The 14271-nt window shown below is 41.2% G+C and overlaps 1 protein-coding gene across 1 annotated transcript in view; it reads left to right on the forward strand.

Moving 5' to 3' along the window:
* Positions 1–14271, forward strand: part of efl1 (elongation factor like GTPase 1) — a 108297-nt gene that overhangs the window by 22572 nt on the left and 71454 nt on the right. Inside the window, 3 exon segments of the mRNA XM_034127352.1 lie at positions 825–982; positions 3645–3805; positions 4463–4598. Of these exon segments, the coding sequence (XP_033983243.1) occupies positions 825–982; positions 3645–3805; positions 4463–4598 (455 nt within the window).

Genomic DNA, 14271 nt, shown 5'->3' on the forward strand with positions numbered 1-14271 from the left:
CCCCTGCAGTTTAAAGTGAGCCAGCTTGGATCGGGGGGGTCTTCACACAATTGGGACTGGCCAAAGATGCTGGACCTCTAGAAGGATGTTAAAAAGGACGTTACACAGCTGCTGGGAATTACCTTCCCTCTGGATCCAGCACTTTATATACTTGGTATACTGCCCAGTGAAATGATGGATAGAAAGGGGATTCTCTTGCTAAGAATGACGACAGTTTCCTGGCTGGAGCCGCAGCCCCCCCAGCATAATGCAATAGTTTATGTTCAGCCAATACCAGAACTCTAGTCACACCTCTTATTTATGTATTCATTCATTCATTCTCTTTTTCTTCTTTTATTTTTTTTCTTCTTCTTTTCTAGTTCACTGTACTCTTTTTTGTTGTTGTTGACTGTACCACACTGGCTATTGTTAAGCTAGTATTGCATATCTTATGGTCAATTCATTGATGCTAAAAGATGGACAGTATTTGAAATGTGGTGATTTTATTTAAATTGATATAAAAAACGTTTAATACCAATGAATACATATGTCTCATTAATGTCCATGAAAGACAGGAATGAATTTATCAAGGGTACAAAAAGTGTTATTGTGTAAGCATCTCATTTGTGAAAAATTAAAGTTAAATAATAATATAGTGAGCCAGGGAACTGCAGTGTTGTCCTTCAAACGGATCTTTAAACTCATTCATTGATCAAACTTGACTTCCTGGATTGTATTTTATCATCTCACCGGTACCTGAAGAGACACATAATATACTCAGATATTCAGTAAACCAAAGCCGTACTTCACTGCTGTTGTGTGTGTGTGTGTATGTGTGTTTTTAGGCCGTTGACACACGAGGAGATTGCACAGCGCAGAGATCTGGCGAGACAGAGACATGCTGAAAAACTGGCAGCTGATCAGACGGCAGCAGAGAACCCCTCAGCCCCCCCCATCTCAGGGAGCATGCCACAGGAAGGCCAGCCTGCAGAAGTCAGCACAGGTTAGCTTGACCCTCCCCCTGAGTCTTTTCTATCTATCTTTTAATTTATCTAAATTCACAACACTTTGCAAAAACACTGGTACCAATATTTATATATTTGTTTTAGTTTGCCCATAGGTGTCTGTTTGTGCTCAGTTTTTACACCATTGTCTGTCACAGAGAGAACATGTTTCCATTGCTCCTAGGAGTAAAACATTTAAAGCATTTCAAACATGGGATATTAGTACTCGCTAAGTAAATGATCGCTAAGTAAATGATCGCTACGGAAATGATCGCTACGGAAATGATCGCTACGGAAATGATCGCTAAGTAAATGATCGCTACGTAAATGATCGCTACGGAAATGATCGCTACGGAAATGATCGCTACGTAAATGATCGCTAAGTAAATGATCGCTACGGAAATGATCGCTACGGAAATGATCGCTAAGTAAATGATCGCTACGGAAATGATCGCTACGGAAATGATCGCTACGTAAATGATCGCTAAGTAAATGATCGCTACGGAAATGATCGCTACGTAAATGATCGCTACGTAAATACGTAAATTATCGCTACGTAAATGATCGCTACGTAAATGATCGCTACGTAAATGATCGCTAAGTAAATGATCGCTAAGTAAATGATCGCTAAGTAAATGATCGCTAAGTAAATGATCGCTAAGTAAATGATCGCTACGGAAATGATCGCTACGTAAATACGTAAATGATCGCTACGTAAATGATCGCTACGTAAATGATCGCTACGTAAATGATCGCTACGGAAATGATCGCTACGTAAATGATCGCTACGTAAATACGTAAATGATCGCTACGTAAATGATCGCTACGTAAATGATCGCTACGTAAATGATCGCTAAGTAAATGATCGCTAAGTAAATGATCGCTACGTAAATGATCGCTACGTAAATGATCGCTACGTAAATGATCGCTACGTAAATGATCGCTAAGTAAATGATCGCTAAGTAAATGATCGCTAAGTAAATGATCGCTAAGTAAATGATCGCTAAGTAAATGATCGCTAAGTAAATGATCGCTAAGTAAATGATCGCTACGTAAATACGTAAATGATCGCTACGTAAATGATCGCTACGTAAATGATCGCTACGTAAATGATCGCTAAGTAAATGATCGCTACGTAAATACGTAAATGATCGCTACGTAAATGATCGCTACGTAAATGATCGCTACGTAAATACGTAAATGATCGCTACGTAAATGATCGCTACGTAAATGATCGCTACGTAAATGATCGCTACGTAAATGATCGCTACGTAAATGATCGCTAAGTAAATGATCGCTACGTAAATACGTAAATGATCGCTACGTAAATGATCGCTACGTAAATGATCGCTACGTAAATGATCGCTACGTAAATGATCGCTACGTAAATGATCGCTAAGTAAATGATCGCTACGTAAATGATCGCTAAGTAAATGATCGCTACGTAAATGATCGCTACGTAAATGATCGCTACGTAAATGATCGCTAAGTAAATGATCGCTACGTAAATGATCGCTAAGTAAATGATCGCTACGTAAATGATCGCTACGTAAATGATCGCTACGTAAATGATCGCTACGTAAATGATCGCTAAGTAAATGATCGCTAAGTAAATGATCGCTAAGTAAATGATCGCTAAGTAAATGATCGCTAAGTAAATGATCGCTAAGTAAATGATCGCTACGTAAATGATCGCTAAGTAAATGATCGCTAAGTAAATGATCGCTACGTAAATGATCGCTACGTAAATGATCGCTACGTAAATGATCGCTAAGTAAATGATCGCTACGTAAATGATCGCTAAGTAAATGATCGCCACGTAAATGATCGCCAAGTAAATGATCGCCAAGTAAATGATCGCCAAGTAAATGATCGCCACGTAAATGATCGCCACGTAAATGATCGCCAAGTAAATGATCGCCACGTAAATGATCGCCACGTAAATGATCGCCACGTAAATGATCGCCAAGTAAATGATCGCCAAGTAAATGATCGCCAAGTAAATGATCGCCAAGTAAATGATCGCCAAGTAAATGATCGCCACGTAAATGATCGCCACGTAAATGATCGCCAAGTAAATGATCGCCACGTAAATGATCGCCACGTAAATGATCGCCACGTAAATGATCGCCAAGTAAATGATCGCCACGTAAATGATCGCCACGTAAATGATCGCCACGTAAATGATCGCCACGTAAATGATCGCCACGTAAATGATCGCCACGTAAATGATCGCCACGTAAATGATCGCCACGTAAATGATCGCCAAGTAAATGATCGCCACGTAAATGATCGCCAAGTAAATGATCGCCACGTAAATGATCGCCAAGTAAATGATCGCCACGTAAATGATCGCCACGTAAATGATCGCCACGTAAATGATCGCCACGTAAATGATCGCCACGTAAATGATCGCCACGTAAATGATCGCCAAGTAAATGATCGCCAAGTAAATGATCGCCACGTAAATGATCGCCAAGTAAATGATCGCCAAGTAAATGATCGCCAAGTAAATGATCGCCACGTAAATGATCGCCACGTAAATGATCGCTACGTAAATGATCACTAAATACAGCCTCCAGTGTGTGAATCTGTACAGTAAGATGGTTTCCAGTGTTTGAGTCGTAAAGAACTTCCTGTTTGTCCTGTGCTTCCTGTCAGCCAAGATGGAGAGTTTGACCCTGAAGGACTCAAAGCCACAGGAGGAAGAGGAGCAGCAGACCTTCGTGGCGTTTGCACGGATCTACAGCGGGGTGGTGAAGAAAGGACAGAGAGTGTTCGTGCTGGGACCGAAGTACGACCCCGCCAAGGGCCTGAGCATGGTACACCAACCAACCATTAGAGAACATGTTCCACACTCTTTCTGTCTGTATAATGTAACATCTGTTATTCATTTGGATCTTTGGACATTTAATCATTAGATTGAATACACTAATGTTAACCGTAAAGTAGTGCTGGGCGGTATACCGTTTCATACCGAATACCATGAACTTTATATCATATGATAGGAATTTTTCATATACAACAATACTTGCGGGAAGAAAAAAAAGTAGCGCAGAAAAAAAAGTAGCGCAGAACAAGTGGCGAAGGGCGCTCACACCCGCACCGCTGAAATGCATGCTGGGGTACAGCGTAAAGCGTAGTAGCAGTAACGTACTATGTGAAGCAGAATGTAAAGATGGACACTGAAGAACATGAGACTGGAGATGGAGATATGACACACAAGAAGAACTTGTGCCGGGGAGAGGAGCTGTGTCTGTCGTTTGGAGGTTTTTTGGATTAAACAAATCTGACGTAGACCAAACAAACATTTATTGCAAAAATTGTTGAACTAAAATCGGACAGGATCTGCTTATTTGCTAATTCGTCACATTTAACAGTGCCAGTTTGCTCAAATGTGAACAAATAAAGGCTTAAAATAAGGGTGCACAGTATCACACGTGTGTAAATCCTCATGAGCACTTCTTTCTCTTCTCCAGCTGCCGGGGGGCTGCATGGCCTCAGACTGTGTTCCTGAGGTCCCTCACATGAGCTGCTGCTCCATGGAGAACCTGTACCTGCTGATGGGCCGAGACCTGGAGGAGCTGCAGCAGGTGCCTGCCGGGAACGTGCTGGGTAGGAGTCTGTTTCTGCTTTCTGCTTACTGCACTTCAGTGGCTGTTCCTAGTCTCACCCAACCAGAGTTCTGGGGCATGTGAGCACGATGGAGACACATGCATCGAACCCAAAGCTTTTGTTCTGTTTTTGTGGCAATGAGATAATAGAAACCTATATTTCTGCTGTGAAAATATTAAGAAACTGGTTAAATTTGACAACATTTTACAGATACCTACAGTAATCGTTTATCAATTTCATTTTTTGTTGACTCCCAAATGTATTGGTTCCAGATTGACATTCTGCATAATAATATTCTGGGTGTCATTGGATTTTGGACTATTGGTTGTTTATACAAAACATCTGAAGTTTCAACCTTAACTTTGGGGAGTATAATGAGCATATGTCACTTTTTTTTACATTTAACAAGACAATTATTCAAGTAATTGAGAAACAACACATCACATGAATCAATAGTGTGAGTTTGAATCTCTTCTTTTTAAAGTTGAATGTGTATGGGGTGAGTAAGGAACTACAGGACATATCTGGTTCAAAGCTTTCTACATTTTGGCATCAGTCTCAAAAACGCATACAGGTTTACTCTGGTGTGTGTTTGCCTGTACAGTACACAGTCTGTAGAATGTGGCATGTGCTGATTGTTACTTTGTGAACTATTGATCTCACATAAATGTTCCTGAGCACTTAGAGCAGAGTGCTGCTCACATTGAGAGAACGTCTGAATTATGAAGGAGACGTGCATTAGGATATTGATATAGTCTGGGACTGGAGCGGAATTCACAAAAGGAACAAGTTGTCAATAAGTGGGCATCTAATCTCTCCTGGGCTCACAGAGGGGCCTGAAGAGGTGTGTGGAGGGGCCTTCACAGTTCTGAGCCTTGGATCCAACATGGTCAGGCTTTGTGACTTTCAGTACCACTGATTTGCTATGCATCGCTAAGGGTATACTTTATGAACTGTGTAATAATATTTTGTTCAATGTTGACTGATATAAAAATTGTTTCTCGCTCAAATTGGTCCTGTTAGTGGACTGTTTAAACCCCTCCAGGCCTTGGTTAGACCCCCATTATTATCTGACGGATGGAGCAAGTAATTGGAAAGGGAGGGAACTACACACACACACACCCCTCACAGGAGTACACACACCTCCTCATTTGATGTGGGAAACATGACGGCACATGTGTGTAAATCTGCACTGCACACACTGTCAGTGTGTCGTGGGAGTGAGACCCCTCTACTGGGGATGTTTTTAAATGAATACCAGATCAACACACACACACAGCACACACACACACACACACACACACACACACACACACACACACACACACACACACACACACACACACACACACACACACACACACACACCACACACACACACACACACACACACACACACACACCACACACACACACACACACACACACCCACACACACAACACACACACACACCACACAACCACACATACACCACACCCAACACACACGCAGACAAAGGAAGGCAGCTGTTCCGCCGTATGCTCTGGATTGTACCGCCCTCCTCTGTTTACTGCCAGCTGTTTGAAACAACAGTCTCTGTAAATGACATCATGCTCTCTGTCAGACAGCCATCTATCATTCATTCTTTTAGACTCAAGGTGAGTTCCAGGTTTCACCGAGCATAGGTTGGATAAGCTGTGATGTCATTAATTATCAGTGTGATCAGAGAACTTAAAAAGACTTTCAGACAGTTTTTGGGGGATATGTTTATCAGGCGTTGCTTTTAATTGCATATAAAGCTCTCCTATCTTTGTTACACAAACCTCTAAGTGTTTCTATGAGCCCTTTACTGTGCGCCTGCTGGTGCCCTGAGTGAAGTCGTATCTCTCTCCTCTGCTCACATGAACAGACGCAGTCTCTAAAAGCTTCTCCACATCAGATCATATTCTTCCTGCTGAGAAGCCTCCAGCTCTCATGTTCATGTTGATTTCTCATAAACGATCACAGCATGCTGCGTCTGATTCATCTTCTCTTTTATGAGCATTGAGAGTTTTTCAGCTCTCTTGAGAGACATACTGTTGATGAATACTCAAGACTTTGTTCCTCTTCTTTATTTTGGAAACAGTCAGCGTGAATTCAAGTATAGTTTGGGGTGGGGTCTGTTTTAGTTTTGGCTTGGTCCTTTAAGTTCAGTGAAGGGAGATCTTTATGCTGCTGCATTGTGCTCTTTTTTCTTTTTTTTCAAAATATTTTTATTCACATGAAAAAAGTGTAACAGTGCATTACAGCAAATAAGGCATTTTCATATTTTTTTACAAAAGAACCCTTACCCACTTTCCCTCAACCCAGCCCCATCCCAACCCATCCCACCGGCCCCTCTCCCGGAGCACTGACGCAACAGTACATCAATTACATACCAAATGATAGATACAATTATATACATACACATATATACATACACCCATACATGCATGCATGCATGCATACATACATACATACATACATACATACATACATACATACATACATACATACATACATACATACATACATACATACACATACTAACACATACTAACACATATATCAAGGGATGTCAAACTTATTTGAAGAACCCCGGAGAGTAAACTTAATTTTGTCCAACTTTAGGAGAGACATAGTATCACTCAGCCACATTTTAAAAGAGGGAGGTAAAGGAGATTTCCACAAAAGAAGGATTTTCCTACGAGCAATCAAGGAGGTAAAGGCAATGACATTGGTTTGAGTGTTTGTCATGTTGATTTCATCTGGGGGCCTACCGAAAATAGCTACATGAGGGGATGGAGAGATTTTTAGACCTACAATTTCAGAGATACAATCGAAGAAAGATTGCCAGAAGCTAGATAATTTAGGGCACAACCAGAACATGTGAGTCAGGTCGCAGGGGGCCAGCAAGCATCTATCACACCTGTCATCCAATCTATCTGGATAAATCCTGGAGAGCTTAGCCTTGCTATAATGTAGTCTATGGAGAACTTTAAACTGTATTAGGCTAAGTCTAGCGCAACTGGAGGATGAGTTGACAGCTCTCAGGGCCTCCTTCCAAAAGTCATCAGAGAAGGTGATCTGTAGTTCCTTTTCCCAATTAGTTCTAATCTTATTAATGGCAGACTCATCAACCGGAGAAAAAAAGATCATAAAAATAAGAAACATGGTGCATAGATAAAGTTCTTGCTTTAAGTACAAGATCCACTCCACTGGGAGGCAGGGATTGGGGGAATTGTGGAGAGTGGGTCTTAACAAAATCCCTTGGTTGAAAGTATCTAAAAAAATGGGATCCTTTTAAATTAAAGGCAACCCATAGTCGGTCAAAACTGGCAAACAGGCCATCAATGTATAACTCCCCTATGCAGCGGAGGCCTTCCCTCTCCAAGTGAGAACATCGGGGGTCAATTGTGGCTTGCATTGTGCTCTTTAATGTTCATTTTGGCACCCACCTTTAATGAAGGCAATTTAATACAATTTGTTTAATATATTTGTCATGAATGCACACCTTAAATTACAGTTTCATGTATCAGAGGTTACTTTTTAGTTAGTTTTTATTAATCTGATATAAATCTTAGAATTTTTATTGTCGGTGAATATTTTTTGCTTTGGGGAAGGCCATTTTCTGTTTGATGTATTAGACACCTCTTGGATAAACCAGAACACTGAGTGTGTGGCAGACCTGATCACTCTCTGTAATGTGGCTTAATGGAAGGTTTGAAGAGGCCCTATTGTTCTTTTAGTGGTGTTCCCTCTCCTGTATTGGGTTCTATGGGTGTTAGTGCATGTAAATGGTCTGCAAAGGCTAACATCCCACATCCTCACAGAATAGAGCCATTTTCAACTCATACAGGGGTGTGTTGTTTAGGTGTCCACATACGTTGCCATACAGTGGCAGTGTGTTTATAGATATCAAACTGCACTAGAGAGGGCAGCAGAGCAGTAAGAAACAACTTTACATTTTAAGAGTTTCTAGACCAGACTTGTTGGACTGAATTGTTTTCACTCTTATCTTTCAGTTTAAACATCTTTACCACTTAATCTACGGCATCTTTAATGAAAAAACAGACAACCTTGAATCTTTTTGGTTTAATATTTCCCTGTAAAAGGAGGAATGGTATATATTACAGCTGATACACTCACAGCCATGGAGACTCTCTGAGTACTTTAACAAAAGTCCTTTGTTTAATTCTCTTCAGTGTTTTCCATTAGCAGCACAGTGGCAGCCATCGCTGGGTTTATCTGTGACTGCAGCTGAGGCCGAGCACACAGCGGCCGCATGCTGTTTGATGCAGAGCTCACCGAGTCCAGCAGCTTGTCACAGGGGTTAAAGACGTGGGCTACATCACATTCTCATCATCAGGCTTAATGTGAAGCAGCTGTCTGCAGAGACGCAGCCACAGCCGAGTCATCCGAGTCCATCCTCTGGGTGGAAAAAAGGAAAAGGCAGTCTGAGCAGAATGAATGATGCTGATTCAACACTGGGCGACTTTATGAAAACATTTGTTCTGCATTAGGCCTCTCTGTGTGCCAGCGGGGATTGAGCGTCCCAGATCTTTAGCAGAACACAGCGACTGAATGATTTTACTGATGCTAACCACACAGAGTGATGGCAGAGCAGCGGAGTTCAGCTCAGTGCAGCACATCACATCATGAATAATGACACTGTGCATGGAGAGTTTAACTCTCAGACAGGAGAACATCTCTTATTTATTCTTTTGATTCTTCTGTTTGGGAGTATAGTCAGGTGGAGTGAATGTTTATTTTTGGGGGTCTGTGCCTGGTTGCATAACATTTCTAGTCTTTTTCCGTTTTCAACCAGCATTTTGTATTTGTTTTTCTGTTTCACTCATGGTCAGATGATTGAAATGAATTATGTCTGTGCTGTGAAATATTTATTTACTTTTCCAGTGATGCTGGAAATCTCCTCAACCCAGAGTCAGTGTTGATGGTCTGTATGAATTTTAGTAAGAGCAAAGATACTGTCAAATCAGGATGTGTTTAGCTTAGCATAGCATAACAACTGTTAGTAGGTGGGAAACAACTACTCTGTCAACATCCCTGTATTGTATTTACCCGTTCAATAACGGCTAAGGGCCACATAATGCCTTTTTCTGGAAGAAATGTCGCTGGCAGTGTGCTAAGGACTGCCTGCTCCCAGCATTTTATCAAAATAATGCTCCAATAGTTTTTTTGACAACATATCACTGCTGTCGTATGACAGACCAGCTTTGCTCCTTTGGATGTTTTTATCGGTTTGTGCTCGATATATTTGTTTGACATTGGAAGATGCTAGCTCTCACACTTTGTTTGATTGAGCTTTACTGTTGAGTCTGACAGCCATAGACTGTGGAGGACAACTGCGTACAGATTAAATAACAATACCACCGGCAGACAATGCTGGGTCCACCAGCCGATCAGATACAAAAACCAGGCTTTTTTATGTCTGAAAGACACGGTCAAAAACCAGCTTCTTCTCCAATTTCTACAGTGACGTCTGTATGCGGCGATATGCGATCTGTTCATGTTCGATTACATTTTAAAAAGACGCTGCTGCTCAGAAAAAGGCGCAAGTGAAAATGGGCCCTGATGAGACTTGACCATTGGAACTACAAAAGAGACTCACCTCGTTTTGGACCATGTAACATGGTTGTGCAACCAGATTTGGAAGCTAACCCACAATGCTAACACTCAGCCTCTGAATTAGCCACGAGCGAAAAAATACTAACCTATCACTGCACCTAAACTCACTCATAACTCCCTTATTACTTATCCTAGATGCACAGCCAACCGATCGATTAGCATCGCCTGGAGACACAGAATCTGGGGGTGCCCACCTCAACACTCGGTGATAAACATTTGCGACGCTATAAACGAAAACGTACATCAAAACATGTGGCGCTAGGTAGCTACAAACGCTAACATGGCTTACCTTGGTCAAAACTGGTCTTCAATGGCATTAAAACGATAAAAAACGATGCTGCAGTTAATCCATAGGTTAATCCAATGTGTCTGTGTCCTCTTTGAAATGATTTCTGATAATCCATAAGCAATAAAACTGCTTTTTCGTTTCGAGATATCAGAGCGAGAGATCGCTTCACTCTGGTGCAAACCTGCATGCGCGAAGCCCCCACCGTTTGTTTTCACAACGAGTGTGTGTGGGGGCCTCCCCCTTCGATTCTATTGGCTCTAACGGTCAGAAAGAGGTGTCAACCATCCAAATCGACCAAGGGGGGCCAGAGATATGAAAAACAAAACATTTTCACCCAAATCACCTCAGAGGTGGAGTGTTTTTGGCTAAACCTCTCTAAAAAGGTCAAATGTCACTTGTTTTGCATCAATCTTGATACAGGGTACTTATTATATGTTGTACTTTGGATTCCTAAAGCTTTTAGTCTACTAACCCATCATCCAAGGGTAGTTTTTACTATCTGTAAAAAATTATTTTTGGACGGACACTATAATTTACAGTTTTTTACGATGTAAAATCTGAATTTTCTTTAAAATAAAAAACATCTATATTGATTCTGACTTTTCTACATCCAACTCACAGGTTTATCATTACTTTGAGAGAAAAGATTATTAATTTAACCCTTTTGGAAGGGAAGATATGGTCATTTGTTCTGGGAATGTCATTTTCGAGCCTGAGACCTGAAAAACAGGCTCAGGGCTTAACAGGTTAAACAAGTCCTTATGTGCTTTTCAACAAATGTAATGACATCGATCAACAGAATAATACTTAATAATCAAACTGCTCTTTATTAGTCACATTAATAATTTAATAATCCATTTTCTCTCTGCTGGTAAAGTAACGTGTTTTTCTTCTATTGTAAGGCTACCGTGACGGTTTGATTCAGAAGGAGTTTAATGTATAAGATCCCTGATGTTGAGGTAACCAGAATGTTTATTTCCACTGTGTACAACATGCTATAAGGGACCCACTTCTATCTTTATGCAAGGGATAATGTGCAGCGAGGCGGTCTCTATGGGGAAGAGAACACCTGAATCTAGATCCCTCTGCAGGTGGTACTTTAAGTATAATTTGATGCTAATACTTTTGTACTTTTACTTGTAACATTTTGAATGCAGGATCTTTTATTGTAACCGAGTATTCCTACACTCTGGTACTTTTACTCAAGTACAAGATCTGAACTTCTCCCACCTCTGACAATAAATCAAAGTGGTTACCAAAAGAAAAACCCTGCTCTGAAGGTTATTTTCATTTTACAAATCCTGCACTCAGCTTTGCTTTCTCCAAAATCATTGAAATGCAGCCAGATGCTGCTTCTTTTTTCGGTTTTCGCTAATTTCTTGACTTTTTCCGACGCGCTTGCATTTAAATCCGTCTCCCCGTGGCTCTGTGTAGCTGGCCTGTACCACTACACCTGCTGTCTTTGGAATGTCTGCCCCCCACCCTTCTTTCACATAATGGTATGATCCTAGTGTGTCCTCATATGATTGGCCGCATGGTGGCTCAGCAAAATAAAGTCCCGCCCCTGCCTGCATGGATTCTCAGCAAGAGTTGCAGCGGCTGAAGATTCTGCTCTCCCCGACGGGAGTCTGCTCTTCTAGCGGCATCTCGCGATCGGCGTGTTGGAGACCCCTAAATTATCAAGTCACCTCAAGTCAGAAGGCTCAAGTCCAAGTCAAGTCCAGAGTCATTGGTGTTCAAGTCCAAGTCGAGTCGCAAGTGTTTTGTGATTTTGTCAAGTCGAGTCCAAAGTCATCAAATTGGTGACTCGAGTCTGACTCGAGTCCAAGTCATGTGACTCGAGTCCACACCTCTGGTGCACACACAACAGCGAGATGAAGTGGACTCAAGTTGAAGACCTTGAGTTAAAGCCAGTTACCCAGAGCTACTGAGTGTAAAACCCTCAGAGTTCTGTCTTTAGTTCCACCGTGTTTAAAAACAAAAGGTTTCAGATATAAGCCACTATAATGTTGCACCCTTATGGCGACACCAGGACATTGTCATTGTTATGCACTATGAAATACCTAATATAGATAACACTTACATGTTATGACTTTCTGGTTATTCACTTTTAGAGAAAAGCCCTACCTTTAGACACACCACAATTGATTTGAAAATGTTTTTCGGGTGAAAATAAATTGCAATCTCTAATCTTCCTACGTACGTTCATGTAAATCACAGCTTCCAAAACCATACGTCTTTTGTCAGTCCACTAGCGACTAAAAGACACTTTTAGCTGGATATATTGAAGAAAAAAAAGTACCACTACAGTATCAGGGGGGCGTGCGGGGTGTGATGTCAAGAACTTTTTCGCTGCATGCTTGCAGACTTCCATTGTCTCACTGGCCAGCGCCATTTTAAACTCTTGGACCTGCCTGTAGAGTCTGCTTGACGGCATTGGTCTCGTCGTAAACAATAATTAAAATAAGTCTTGCACAGTCCAGAGACGTGGATACATACAAAACTATTCAAAGACTGCATTATTATACCTCACGATTATTACATTCATTTAAATTAAATTAAAAGAGTATACAACTTTCTTTTAATATTTATTTTGGATAAAAAAAAAATCAGTACCAGAACAGAGATTCTTGTGCACTCTGTGTTAGCGGCAGTGAGTTATCTGATCCTCCTGATTCCCTCGCCTCTCTCACTCGTCCTTGACACAGTTTCCAGTCCCAGCCGAGCCTGCTGGGATCTCAGTGCCCAGAAACATCCTCCACCTCATCAGTCCTCTACACGCTCCCCTCACCTCCCTCTCTCCTCCACTGCACTTTTCTTCACTGTATCTCTGTCTGCATACTCTCATCCTGACTGCTCTAGATTGCCTTTTCTCCTGAAACATAGCAATAGATCTTTACATTTCATATCAACACATCTGTTCGTCTGTTTGAGCAAAGATATAGCTATATGAAGAAAACTTAGATGAGGAAATGAAAATAAATTAGTCCCACAGTGGGGGACATTTACAGTGTTATAGCAAAAGTGGCAAAGCAGGCAAAAAAGGCATGCAATAATAATCAAAAAAGCACATATTAGTAATAAAAGACAAATAAGTACACAACCATGGCTAAAGAGAATCAGTAGCAGCGATTTAAGTAAAACTAAGGGACATAAATAGCATATTAAAGTCTTGCGACCTTAGAACCTTGGGTGTGGGCGTGTCTGGCTGCCCTCAGTCTTTGTGTGAGCCATGCGGTGCTGCAGCGCTCACACAGCCAATAGATGGCGTGAGTGATGATGAGTGGAAGAGGAAGGCTGCTTCACATGTTGGCCTCTACCTCTACACAGAGGAACAAAGGCTGAGGCTGTAACACACAGGATGTGACAGTGACTGTTCTACAGATGGATTTGGAGCACAGCTCTTCATTGATGATGGAATCTCAACATGATTACTGTATATAAATGATGGACCTGCTTCACACATTTAACAGCTGTTGATAGCGTTTGGTTTAACCTTAAATGAGAATTGCTAGAATTAACCCTTTACAAATTACTTTGACTCAAGTGTTAAATCAGTACAGCAGACACACCCCCTCGTTGAGTATCAGTCACTGATTGGACGCTACAGCTGATACATCTCAACATCTCAGACAGATAACAGAGTAAACTAAAGACTGCACTCTGAAAGAATACATCTTAACAACAACACGGACACATACTTTCTTAGTTTAAAATAAATATTAATCTTTTGACGA

The sequence above is a fragment of the Trematomus bernacchii genome, unplaced genomic scaffold (genome assembly GCF_902827165.1).
Source record: "Trematomus bernacchii unplaced genomic scaffold, fTreBer1.1, whole genome shotgun sequence".
In the NCBI taxonomy this organism is placed as follows: Eukaryota; Metazoa; Chordata; class Actinopteri; order Perciformes; family Nototheniidae; genus Trematomus; species Trematomus bernacchii.